The sequence below is a fragment of the Alexandromys fortis genome, unplaced genomic scaffold, assembly GCF_014885135.2.
Source record: "Alexandromys fortis isolate MF-2015 unplaced genomic scaffold, M_Fortis_MF-2015_v1.1 scaffold_7, whole genome shotgun sequence".
NCBI lineage: Eukaryota > Metazoa > Chordata > Mammalia > Rodentia > Cricetidae > Alexandromys > Alexandromys fortis.
Genome location: NW_026067920.1, coordinates 2,798,829 through 2,810,925, shown reverse-complemented (window position 1 = coordinate 2,810,925; position 12,097 = coordinate 2,798,829). Strand labels below are relative to the sequence as shown.

Here is a 12,097-nt window from a genome sequence, read left to right as displayed (position 1 = left end):
TCCACAGCTGCCAAAAGTTAGGGCCTCTGTCTCCAGGGGGTCCCAGTACAGACGCTGAAGCTGGTCTGGGTGTTTGAGGCTGGGGAACAGGAGCCCTAGAATGGGTCACTCAAAACGCCTGCAGTTTTATGCTAGGGAAGCAGCCTGGGTCATCCAGCTGGGCAGATCCTGCCCCTGTGTGTGGGTTGAGCTAGAAGGTTCCAGATCCTTTTGAACTCTATGGTCCAGAACAGCGTGGTTGTGGGTCTCCAACTCCAAAGCCTCACACCAAAGAGAATTTCCTCTGGGAAAATTCCCACTGAGTCCTGCTTCCAGTCACTGTGGGCTGTGGGCAGTGGTTGTGAACAGAAAGAAGAAAGGATGGGCAGAGACAGAGCTCAGCCACATGGCCAAGAATGCAGGGAGGGACTCGGGTACTCACTGGGGGGGCCTTGCCCTTCTAGTTGCTATTGTTTCCCATGGCAATAGAAGTTGGGTAGTGTCAGGGTGGGAAATGTAAAACCTCAAAACTGGATGTGAAGGAACTGTCCCCAGAAGCCTGACCTAAGGTTGCCCACAGCAGCCGGCAGCCCTGGCATCTGGTGTGTTCCATGCCACCCAACAGTTGTGACACTGAATAAACCTGGAAAGGCCGCTTACATGTCTCAGATTGTCACCAGGGATGTACTCAGTGTGGAACCCCAGAAAGACCCCGGTCGGCGGAATGCAAACAGCTCTCTGGCTGACAGCTCTGTGCTTGTAAACTTTAATTTCGTACAGTAGAGAAACATACAGTACAAGCAACATGGGGAATGGGGGTAATTTTACAGCAAAGCTCACAGACACACTTGAAACACTAGGGAGAACAAAGATGCCCTCAGGAGCCTGCTGGCTGCTGGGTGGCAGTTTTCAGGGATGGCCGGTGCACCCAGAACTGCATGTAGAGGTGAAGTGGCTCAGTCCTTGCACCTCAGGCAGGTGCCAGCTCCCTCTTTGGCCACCAGATGGTCACCTTGGGAGAATGAGCTCTCAGAATTGGAGACTGTGATCATGACACTCTGCTTCCTGCCTGCCTGGGCCAGCACAGGGCTCAGCTCGGCAGTGGGGAACATTTACCTGTTCCAGGTCAGGACGCTGACTTCTCCAGGGCACAGCTGCAGGGCCTGACCCCCAGGGATGCCAGGTGGCAGGGCAAGCAGCCCCTGTCTTACCATGAGGGGGTGCTGAGGCAGAGGGAACCAGATGGGGTCAGAAGATTCTTTGTGAGGGGAGAGGTCTAGGCACTGGGACCTAGGGGAGAGGAGGTGGGGTGGGAGCTAGGCAGGCCTTCCTGAGGGTACAGGCAGGAAGCTGGGGCAAGGACAGACTTTCAAGGAAGTTTCTGGGAGTTTCTAAATCCAGAGAACCCAGAAGGTGACATCTGGAGCTTTTGGTCCAGGGGACACTGTGCTTCCTCTATTGGAACTGGAATTCAGGGTCAAGGCTGAGATCCAGACCCCTGGTTAGGCCCCGACGCAGAGAGGAGCCTGCTGGCCCTGCTGAGGATCACAGCAGCCCTTCGTCCTGACCTCATGAAGGTAGGGACTCCGCCTTCTGTAGGCTTTGGCGCGGCACTGGAGGAAGGTAGCCTCACATCACCACCTCCGGCGTGATGCTGAAGAGGAGGTCATCATTCCCCCGCCGCACCTCCAACAGGAGTGGGGACTCATTCAGGACAGCCTCCTGCAGCTCACTGGAGTCCACCAAGGGGCGTCCATTGACTTTGACGATGATGTCGCCGTCTTCGATGCCGCCTCTGCCAACCAGGAGAAAGACCCTCAGCATGCACATACTTTCAGGGCTCAGGTAGGGCTCACCTGGGCTCAGCAGCAGCAGTTTAACAAAATAATTTTGAGACAGAGCACCAATGGAAAGCCAATGGTATGTGGTAGCCAGTGACGTTCAAACCGCAGAAGGAGGAGCAGGCCCACCTCCCCACAGCAGTCTGCATGCCAATGGGGTCCCTCTAGATCCCAAAGCCATAGTTCAAAACCACTGATAGGACCTACCCATCACAGCATGGATGAGACAGAGGCCAGGATGCCAGGGAATGACCACATGGGACACATGGCCTCAACTCATGATGCTCCAATACTTAACATTGCTTTGTTTATTTGGATTTCGGTTTTTTGAGACAGGGTCCCATTTGGCTTAGGCTGGATTTCTATCTAGCTAAGGCTTGCTTTGAACTCCCAATCCTTCTGATTCTATCTCCCAAATGCTGAGGGCACAGGCTTGTGCCACCATACCAGGTCTGTATCTAACATTTCTGTAGTTCTTAAAAAACAAACAAAGGTTTCATCTCATTTGGCAGTGACAAAGTCTTTGGGATGGGGAGTTAACAGAATCAGGTCCTTTCTACAGATGAGAAAACTGAGGCCAAAGCACTTTCTGGAGAGAGGGAGGATTGGAGACAGCTTTTGGCCCAAGCAGGGACTCTTCAGCCTCTGCTTTGCAAAGGAAAGATCCCTCTGCTCCAACGACAGGCGTGGCCAATACTCTCAGGGACAGTTCATCCCTCCCGACTCCACAGCTCCTTGCCAGGAGGCTTGTGGGTCACATAAGGTCAGTGAGAAGGCCCAGCCCAGGCCCCAGCACACCCCCCCCCCTTGTGTCTGAGTGTCACAGCCCTCCCTCTGCTGGCGGGGCATACCTCTGAGAAGGTGAGTTGGGCACGACCTCTTGCACGTATATTCCGCTGCTAACCGCTGGAAAGTCTGGGTTGGCGGCCTTCAGCTCCTCCACCAGACTGGAAAGGCAGTTCTGTGTCAGCCCCTAGCTCCAGCCCAACTCCCTGGCATGTGGCTCTCCCTTTCCGCCACCACCCATGCCAGACAAACAGCCTCCTGTGTGCTCTTGGGGCACCCTGAGCCCACAAGATAGGGCTGCTCAGCGGCCACAACTGGCTGTGGGTGTGGAAAGGGGACAGCTAGATGGAAGGACAGGTTAGAAAGGGTGGGGGAGGAAGGACAGATGGGTGGGTGGAAGGACAGGAGGCACTGGGTGGGAAGGTGGAGAATGCTTCGGTCAGGGAGTGGACAGAGAAGACTGGACAGATGGTAAGTGGACGGGTGGCTGGGGAGGCACACAATATAAAGATGAGTTGGTATACTGGTCTCAGCTGCAGTTTGCTGAAGATTTGTTCCCTAGATTGACAGCTACTGAAGCAGGAAGCAAGGGGTGGTTGCTTCACAGAGCTTCACAGTGTAGAGAAGCCTCCTTCATATCACTGGGCTGGACTTTCCTCCTCCCTCCTCCCCAACCCCCGTTATCACCTGTATTTCCAGGCAATTGCCCTGTTCTGAACTTCTGCTAGGGCCAGAGCCAAGAGATGGGTGGGAACACAGCCATCTCCTTGGAACTCACAGTCAAGGTGGCAGGCAGGCTGGGGAGGACACCTGACATGTCATTCCAACACTGCGGGGTGGCACGGTGCCATAGGAAGGTGCTGAGTGCAAACAGGGGAGGCTTTCCTACATAAGTGGCCTGTGGAGACCGAGAAGTGTCCACTAGGAGCTCAGAACATGACCATGTTTGGAAACAAGGTCTTTGCCATTTTGGTTGGTCAGCGACCTCGAGATGATGTCATGGACCTGGGCAGCTCTCATATCCAGTGACTGGCAGTTTTGGGGCTCAGACACAGGGTGAAAGAAGCCATATGGAGACAGGCAGGGATGAGGGTTCAGCCTGCTGAGGAGCGCTCACAGCCAGGAGTAGAGACACAAAGGCAGGATGTACCCCGGAACCTCAGAGAGTGAGGCCTGTGGGCCCCCAGTTTCAGTGTCTCTCCTCCAGAACCCTCAAGTAATTTATTTTGGTTGTTTTAAGCCATCTGGTTTGAATTACTTATCATGGGACCCCTAGGAAGCAAATTCTGGAGGCTTCCTGGAGGAAGGGGCATCTAAGGAGAGTTGTGAAGGAACAGAAGGAATCCATCAGACAATGGTGGTGGGTCTGACCCCTCTAGCACCTGCCAGCAGCTGGGCATAGTGGACAGTATGTGGAATCAGCTCGTGGAAAGACAGGACAGAGGGGTGTCACCTGTGGCGCTCACCTTGATGTGATGGTCCGCATCCTGATGCCAATGAAGCGCTTCTTCCAGTCTGGAAATGGAGCACACACAGTAGGTTCCGTTAGACTACATGGTCACTGCCCTTGAGAAAGGAACCTACGGGAGACTCAGTAGGGTGGGGAGCCAGGGGCCTGGGGATGCCCTGCCCTGACTGCTCTCTGGAACTGCGACATGACATGTCTGGCTCTAATCTTCTCCTGGCAGGTGGCTTTAGTCCCTCTCTCCCTTCATTTGGCCCTGCACCTTTGTCCCCCGCTGAACTCCTTCCTCACTCCAGCTTCTCCAGGTTCCCCACTGCTGAGGCCCCACTGACCTTGTTGGGGCTTAAACTCGTACCTCTCTGCCCTCTGTGTAAATGCAGCATCACCTGGCGATGCCCAAAGAACGCTGATCATAGTGAGGTGCCCTTTTCAAGAGCCTCCCCAAACCCTTTCCTCCCTCACCTTCCCCACTGCCACCCCTGGCTGCTCTAGTGGTGAAACCACGGGAAAGGTTCCGAACCCAAAGCAATGTTGACACCTTTCAGGTTTTCATTTGCTAAAATTCTCTGAACACAGTGGAATTAAACCAGAAATCAACAGTAGGAAGCGCCTGTGAAACCCAAATGCTTAGGAAGTAAGTGACTGAGAACACAAGGAGAAAGGAGAGAACAGCTTCAACCACATCAGTGAAACGATCGCTAACCAAAACTTTCAGGGCACAGAGGCTGATCTTAGAAGCAAGAGCACAACTGAACACCCAGACCAGAGAAAAGGACTCAGGCGGGAGAGATGGCTCAGCAGGTAAATGTTCTTGTGGTACACGCTGGGTGAATTGGGCTTGATCTCCAGAGCCCACATAAAGATGGAAGGAGATATCTGACCCCACAAAGCTGTCCTCTACCCCTTTACATGCATGCCAGGGCACACATGGCTCCCTTAGAAATAATAAAATTTTTAAAGTGATGTATTTACTTTTGTTTTATGCACATGAGTATTTTATCTGTATTATGTGCATCACATACATGCAGTGGCCAGAAGAGGGCATAAGGTTCCCTGGAAATGGAGTGACAGCGGCCATGTGGGTGCTGGGAACTGAACTCAGATCCTCTGCAAGATCCGTAACTAACTGCTGTACCATGTCTCCAGCCCCAATATATTTTTTTTAATTTAAAGAGGAAAGTCTCAAACCACTGGTTTCAGATTCCCTTTAAAAACAAGAAAAAAACAAAGCAAAAGTGGCAGGTGAAACTCAAAGGAAGAAAAAAAGATAGGAACTAATGAGCCACAAAACAACCCAGCAGAGATGTTAGTGAACCAAACTCCAACCCTCTGAAATCAATAAAATGGACAAATCGTTACCCAGTGTGACGGTGAGAAAAAGACAGATAGTTAGATAGTTACCAACGTCAAGAGTTAGAGAGGAGGTGTGGCTGCAGACCCTCAGACCACACAGGGCTGCAAGGGGAGCTTTCCACTGCTTTGTGTCCATGCATTCCACCGCTCAGGGTCTGGAAAGCCCCACTTACGTTCATTCAAGAAGAAATGGATGGCCGGATGCATAATTAAAAGTATTTCCACAAAGAGCTCAGCCCCAGATGATGTTGCCGCTGAAGCTGGTGGTTTAAGGAAGAAACAGACCAAGTTCTACAGATACCTCTAGAGGACCTCAAAGTGATGCTGGTGTCCCCTGACCAAACCCAGAAACTAGACTGTCAACCTCTTGTCTTGGTAAAAGCAAAACTGCTTCAAATGCTTACAGCAATCAGATCCAACACACCAAATATATAATATATTGCAACAGAAAGATTTAGTTCTGGAATGTACGGGATCGTTTAACATTAAAAGATCAGCCTGCACTCAGGAGGCAGAGGCAGGAGGATCTCCTGAGTTTGAGGCCATCCTGGTCTACAGAGCGAGTTCCAGAGCAGCTAGGGCTGTTACACAGAGAAACCGTGTCTCAAAAAAAACTAAGAAAAAAAAAAAAAAAAGAGCAGCCTGACTTAGTGGCACAGGTCTGTTGCCCCAGTTACTCCACAGGCTAAGCCAGGTGAGTGGCAAGTTCAAGACCTACCTGAGGTTTAAAGTGAGTTTAAAGCCAGCCTGGGCCATGTGCTGAAACTCTAACTCAAAATGAAAAGTTAGATGAGGGCTGGGAACATGACTCATTGGTGAGCACTTGCCTACCCTGTATTTGACCAGGATTCAATTCCCAATGCTTAAAAAAAATAAAAAATAAGAATCAGCTAATTCTAGTTTTATTATGGACTGAAAAGGGAAAAAACATACTATGAGTTAAACAGACACGCAGAAAGCACTGAGCAAATCCTTACATTGTGTACCCTTGAGAAGCCAGAACAGAAGGGAAACTTTTCAACTTGATTAATAATAATAATAACAATAACTTTAGCCAGCAGTAAGCCTACTGGCATAAGACTGAATGCCTCTTCCTGCAGGGACTGGACAAGGAAGGCCATTCCCCAAAACTTTATTCAATATTTTGGTCGATTTGGAGAATGGGGGTGGGCCATTCAGCCGGAAAATGGAAGAACTGTCTCTATTCATAGCCCACTCAATCCTCTACAATAGAAGACCCAGTGACATCTACCAAGAAGCTACTAGAACCCATGAGTTATCAAGTATTCAACATACCAACGTCACATTTGCTTGTAGATTCTGGTAGCAGACCATCAGAAATTGGCCAGTATACTGTATACTCTGTATAACACGCTGAGAAAAGCCCGACGCTGTGGTCCCGGATCTGAGGTTGCAACACTGTTAAAACCCCAGTTCCCCACAAAGTCTTTGACAGACACATTGAAACACTAATTGAAACACCATCTGGCTTTTGATTTCCTTCCATACAAACCAGCAAGCTGATTCTCAACAGTATCTGGAACAAGGTAGCTTGGAGAGCAGAGATGATGAGGAAGAGCAGAGGGCTCAGACCCCCTGACCTCAGGACTTTCTGAAAGAGCCATAGGCGCTCAGACCCCCTGACCTCAGGACTTTCTGGGAAAGCCATAGGCACTCAGATCCCCTGACCTCAGGACTTCCTGGAAGAGCCACCGGCGCTAAGCCATGCAGCACTAGGACAAGGATGAACAGCTTAATTTGTGGTAAATCTGGAAAACCATTTGTGTGGACAAAGCAAACTCCTTAGAGCAAATGATGCTAGAACAATCCATTGTCCAGAGCAAATGATGAATGAGCAGCAACAATGCCCCGGGGAACTGGGCTGAAGGGTTCTGGATCCTACCTGAACCACAGACACACTCCATTGCAGTTCTGAGGCCTGTGGGAGGCATGGTGTGGCAGGAGCAGTACTAGAGTGAACTAGGGCTCTGCTGGCTGGTGATGCTGAGTGATAGGGTAGTTGTGGGGCTAACCTATCCAGATCTGCTCAGGAGGGAGGACCTGGAGACTTGCGGATAGGTGGCAGAAGGACATGGGGCTCAGGGAGGATGGGGGAGTGCCCTTCACTGAGAGATCAGCAGGTGGGGTTTAGGGACAGTGCCTCTGACACTCATTCGATGTCCTGTTAGTAATGTACATTCAGCTCAAGCAAGGAGAGGCTGGGGGTGAGGTGGGGAGTGCGGGACTTCACTGTGGATGCCAACTAAATCCAGGAACCTGGATCAGGACAGGATGAAGCCTGATTCCCAAGCTTGGGTATCCAGGATGCCCCTCCTTTGACAACTCCACTTGGTCTGTAGCCTAAGGCCATGTTAAAAAAGCACAAGTTCAGCTTCCCATGGGTGTAGGGAGTGGGGCCTCATCCCTTTCCTATAGGGGATGCTTTCTTGGCAAAGCAGCATCCTGGGGCCACCTTTGAGGCCAGTGACATCCTAGATAGGGAACAACTATTGTAGGTCACCTGGCAGTACCCCAGCCCCAACCACAGAGGCTGGGTATTTAGGTACACTGCTGAGCTGAGGTATGAAGGAGTAGTGGGGTTCTGTTGGCTCTCTAGGGCTAGTCCATTGTATCCATCAGCTCTGCCCTCCAATCCCGATCTCTGTGGGGAAAACACCTCTGTAAGGCGCACATAGCACAGACAGAAAGAGACTATACTACAGGTGGGAATCTTCACTTTGCCCCCCAAGGATCCCCCACTTTAATGAGCAGCAGGGCATCAGCAACAGAATCCCGAGGTAGGGAAGGGAAAGGGGGTCCCTTAAAGGGTTGAGACAGTTGGGTACCTAAGAATGTTCTGGACCTAGACAGCAGTGACTACAGAAAGTACCACGAAACCAAACTTGCCACCCCCCCTCTCTCTCATACACACACACACACACACACACACACACACACACACACACACACCTCCAAACAATGTCAAGGACAAATCTCCATCAAGGGCTTCCCATATTTGAGAGTGTCATTCTGAGGCAGGTTGGAGGAGTGCCTGGCCCCAAGGGTAAGCAGGGGACACAGGTGACTTTAAAATTCCCATACAAGTTCCTTGAGGAAAGCAGATTTTAGTGTTTCTGGGTTTGTTCTTTCTTTAAACAGGGTAAGCGTTTAGGAGCAGGCCATTAGGTCTTCAGAATGACAGCTGACGGGCCCTTCTGTCTCACAGCCTTGAACAGAGGCTATAAGCCAAGCAAAGTCTTCTTTGGCGGCCTGTATGGCTGTTGTGCACACTCCACAGTCCTTGGGGGTGGGGGTGGGGACTTCCAGCTGCAAGAACCTCTGCAACCACAGCTGCTTCTGGAGCCAGGAGGTCTTGCTTCAGTCAGGCCAGTTCCAGACAGTTCCGGGATGCCTCACTCCAGCCTCGAGGAGCCTTGGTGACCTCCACACAACCCCTCTCGCAGATACTTCAGCCCTGGCAACGGCAGTCTTCAACAAGTTCAAGGATGGGATGGAGTAGGATGGGGCAGCACCTCCCTGGTGACTGTGGGAGCTGTCAATCACAAATTGCTTGTGATTGGCAGAAAAGCAGCTGTGCTCTTGAGAGGCTTGTGATTGGTTGACAGAAAGGTGTACTGTGATTGGTAGGATCCTACCATGCTCTTTCTTGCTATATAAGGACACATCCCTCAGCCCCTATAAAGGCTTCTAACTGACTGGTCTTTTGCCTACTTCTTATCTTTATCAGAGTGGGCTGAATTGTCTGCACAAAAAGCAGACTCCCCCCCCCCAAGTTCCCAGTCCAGTTGACAACAGCAAAGAGACAACAAGGAGTGTTCCAGAAAGCCCTGAGCTACAGACCCTGACACCAAAGCTCAGAGCGGTAGCCTCAAAGGGAGCTGAGAGCCCCAGAGGGCCATTGAGAGCTATAGACCCTGATACCCAAAGCTCAGAGCAGTAGCTCCAAAGGGAGCTGAGAACCCCAGAGAACCCTGAGAGCTATGGGCCCTGATACCCGAAGCTCAGAGCGGTAGCTCCAAAGGGAGCTGAGAGCCCCAGAGGGCCATTGAGAGCTATAGACCCTAACACCCAAAGCTCTAAAGAGTTCCAGAGATCAACAGAGGGGAGACTCTGAAAGAAAATGACCAAGAACAATACTACAGTCCGAAAAACCATGAAGAGCCCAAAGAGGGTGCAGAGACGTGGAGAACGGCGAGGAGAGCTGAGGCGCAGAGGGTCCCCAAACCCAGCGCCCTGGAGCTGTAATTCTAGGAACTTTAGAAGCCCGGTCTCTGAGCCCTTGTGTCTCAGGAATATCAGCACTAAGGAAGCTGCCCTTTGTCTGTCCGTGATCTCTCTCAGGTCAGGGCACACGAACCCAGCCAAATGTCATGACAGCTCCCCGACATTTGGTTCCCTCCCCACTCAGCAATAAGCCCCTCCCTGGCTCCTTTTGGTAAACCTATTGCCTTTCAGTAAACCCATGTCTCAACCTTCAAACAAAGCCTGATTCAACCGTGAGAAGGTGACTCTGCCCTGATGTCTTCTTGCCTCCTCTCAGCCACTGACCCCCCCAACAGCCAACGTGTCTTACTTACCATGACTCCTTCCCCAAGGCCCCGCAACACTGAGCCTATGTAGGTCCCCTGCTCTGAAAGTCTCCTCAGTACCACCCCCACATTGGCCTCCTGGGACGTTGGGGTATCCTGCACTGCCCACAGTACCTATCCTGCTGGGATAGGTACATCCCCATCTCCTGAGCTCCTCTGCTCCCCATATTTTCTGCCCAGGCCCATCATTTAGATGTTATATCATCCCAAGTTCCTCCAGGTTTCCCTCCCGACTAGAGGGACTGCTCAGAAGGCTGAACGCACACTTAGGAGTAGGCAGGGCAGCTCAGCCAGTCATACACCTACTGTGATTGCCCAGTCTTGGGAAGGAGCTGAGGATAGGTCAGACCTCTGGGTCCAAGGCTAGCCCATCCTCGGTTGTCAAGGTTCCCAGGGCTGTCCCCAGAAGGATGCAAAGAGGCACAGCAGCTCTGCCACTGACTCAGGGCCCAGCCCATGCTTCTATCCAGCCCCGGCTGCTGTGGCAGGTCCCATGTACTCCCTAGGTCCAGCCACCTCCTCATCTGGGACTCCACCAAGCAGGGAAGTTCCTCAAAGGGAATCTGTTGACCTGAGGAGGTAGAAGTGTGCCTTGCCCACTGCCTGCCTCTCCCGTTACCCTGAAGCTTCTGATTCACAGCCAAGGGGACAGCTCCCCTGAACAGTACTGCACTGGTCACTCAGGAATCCGCCCCCCTCCCCAGGCTCCCCAGGCTCCTGAACTAACCCTTGGATGAGAAAAGAGATGCCTCTCTGATTTAATAAAAGGAATGTGTTAAAGAACTTAGATTGGCTAGGTTTGGGTCATCCAATGTTTTTATTTAAAAAAGAAAAGCATAAATAAGCACAAATTTCAGATGGACTTTAAGCCAACAGACTCTACTTAGCTAAGCCCAACCAGACCGTTCGGTGGTAGGATCTGTCCTTACGTGATAACACAGCTCTAGGGATGGGGTAAGCATGTCCCCAAAACCCAGGGTAAGTGACTAGGACACATGACTAGGACAGTTGCTGTCCAACAGAGAAGCAGATCTGGCCCCAGTGAGTTCTTATCTGAGAGTGGAAGTGGGGACAAGGGGACAGAGGCCACAGGGCCATGTCCAACACTGAAGTCACCCACAGGCCGGTCTGTGTGGATGGAGCTCTGATCCCATACACAGGATAAACGAGAAAGCCCCGGTCACTAGAGAAAGGGCCAAGGCAACCAATGGAGCAAAGGTGGAACCCTGGGCTAATTCTGAACTTCCTAGAGCCGAGAGAAAAGGTGGCTAGTTCCCACTGGTCACCAGAAGGTGCCTCGGATTCTTGGGAGGGACAGGCTCTGCATGCTCCTGACATCTTCACACAGGGCCACTTGGAACAGAACGAGGCTCCTCAATTGCAGTTCTTCACGGGACCAGTCTCGCTGTACTGGGGTCTGTGTGTGTGGCTGGCAGGGCCGCAAAGGAAGGAGCAAGCAGGAGGCAGGCCCCTGCTCTTAGTGTAGTGCTGGTGAGAGGGCTAGGAAGAGACAGGGAGGCAGTGTGAGAGGGTGTGGGCGGCAGAGCCGGGTCAGACCTGGGTATCAGCCAGGAGGTGGATGTGGGAGACACAGCAACTGGCAGCTCATTGGACTGAAAATGATGAGGGCCACCAGCAGCTTAAGATCAGAAGCGGGCCCCTTTCTGAACCGTGGCCATGATCACCAACTAAAAAGTTGGAGAACTAGCTTGTCCTTGACAAGTCCTCTCCCTAGAGGGATGCAGATGGCCACCCATAAGGGTGAGAGGGATGGGAAATTCCTGTTTATACTGGGATGAGGGGATAGGGACTGGCAGATGGTAACTCCCATGGATTGGGTTCTTGGACTTTGCTCCTTTGGAACAGAGGATGCCCTACTAGGCCAACTGAACAGGCTGATAAGGGTACTTAGGGATGGGTAGGTGAATGCGTGGAGGAAGGAGGACAGGTGAATGAACCCACGGATGGGTGGGTTGATGGGTGCATGAATGGATGGGTGGGCGTGTGAGAGAGTGGAGGGAACAGAGTGTGAGCATGTAGATAAATGGAAGGATGGACAAATG

General features: G+C 51.7%; 1 protein-coding gene across 3 annotated transcripts in view; it reads right to left on the bottom strand.

Moving 5' to 3' along the window:
• Positions 1-731: 731 nt before the first annotated feature.
• Htra3 (HtrA serine peptidase 3) overlaps positions 732-12,097 on the bottom strand; it is a 28,914-nt gene continuing 17,548 nt past the window's right edge. Inside the window, exons 7-9 of one of the 3 annotated variants that reach the window (XM_050141135.1) lie at positions 4,073-4,121; positions 2,672-2,767; positions 732-1,774 (exon numbers count right to left, since the gene is read on the bottom strand). In XM_050141135.1, coding sequence (XP_049997092.1) covers positions 1,609-1,774; positions 2,672-2,767; positions 4,073-4,121 — 311 coding nt within the window. In that variant the 3' untranslated portion in view covers positions 732-1,608. The other 2 variants (XR_007591452.1, XM_050141136.1) reach the window with 2 other exon arrangements.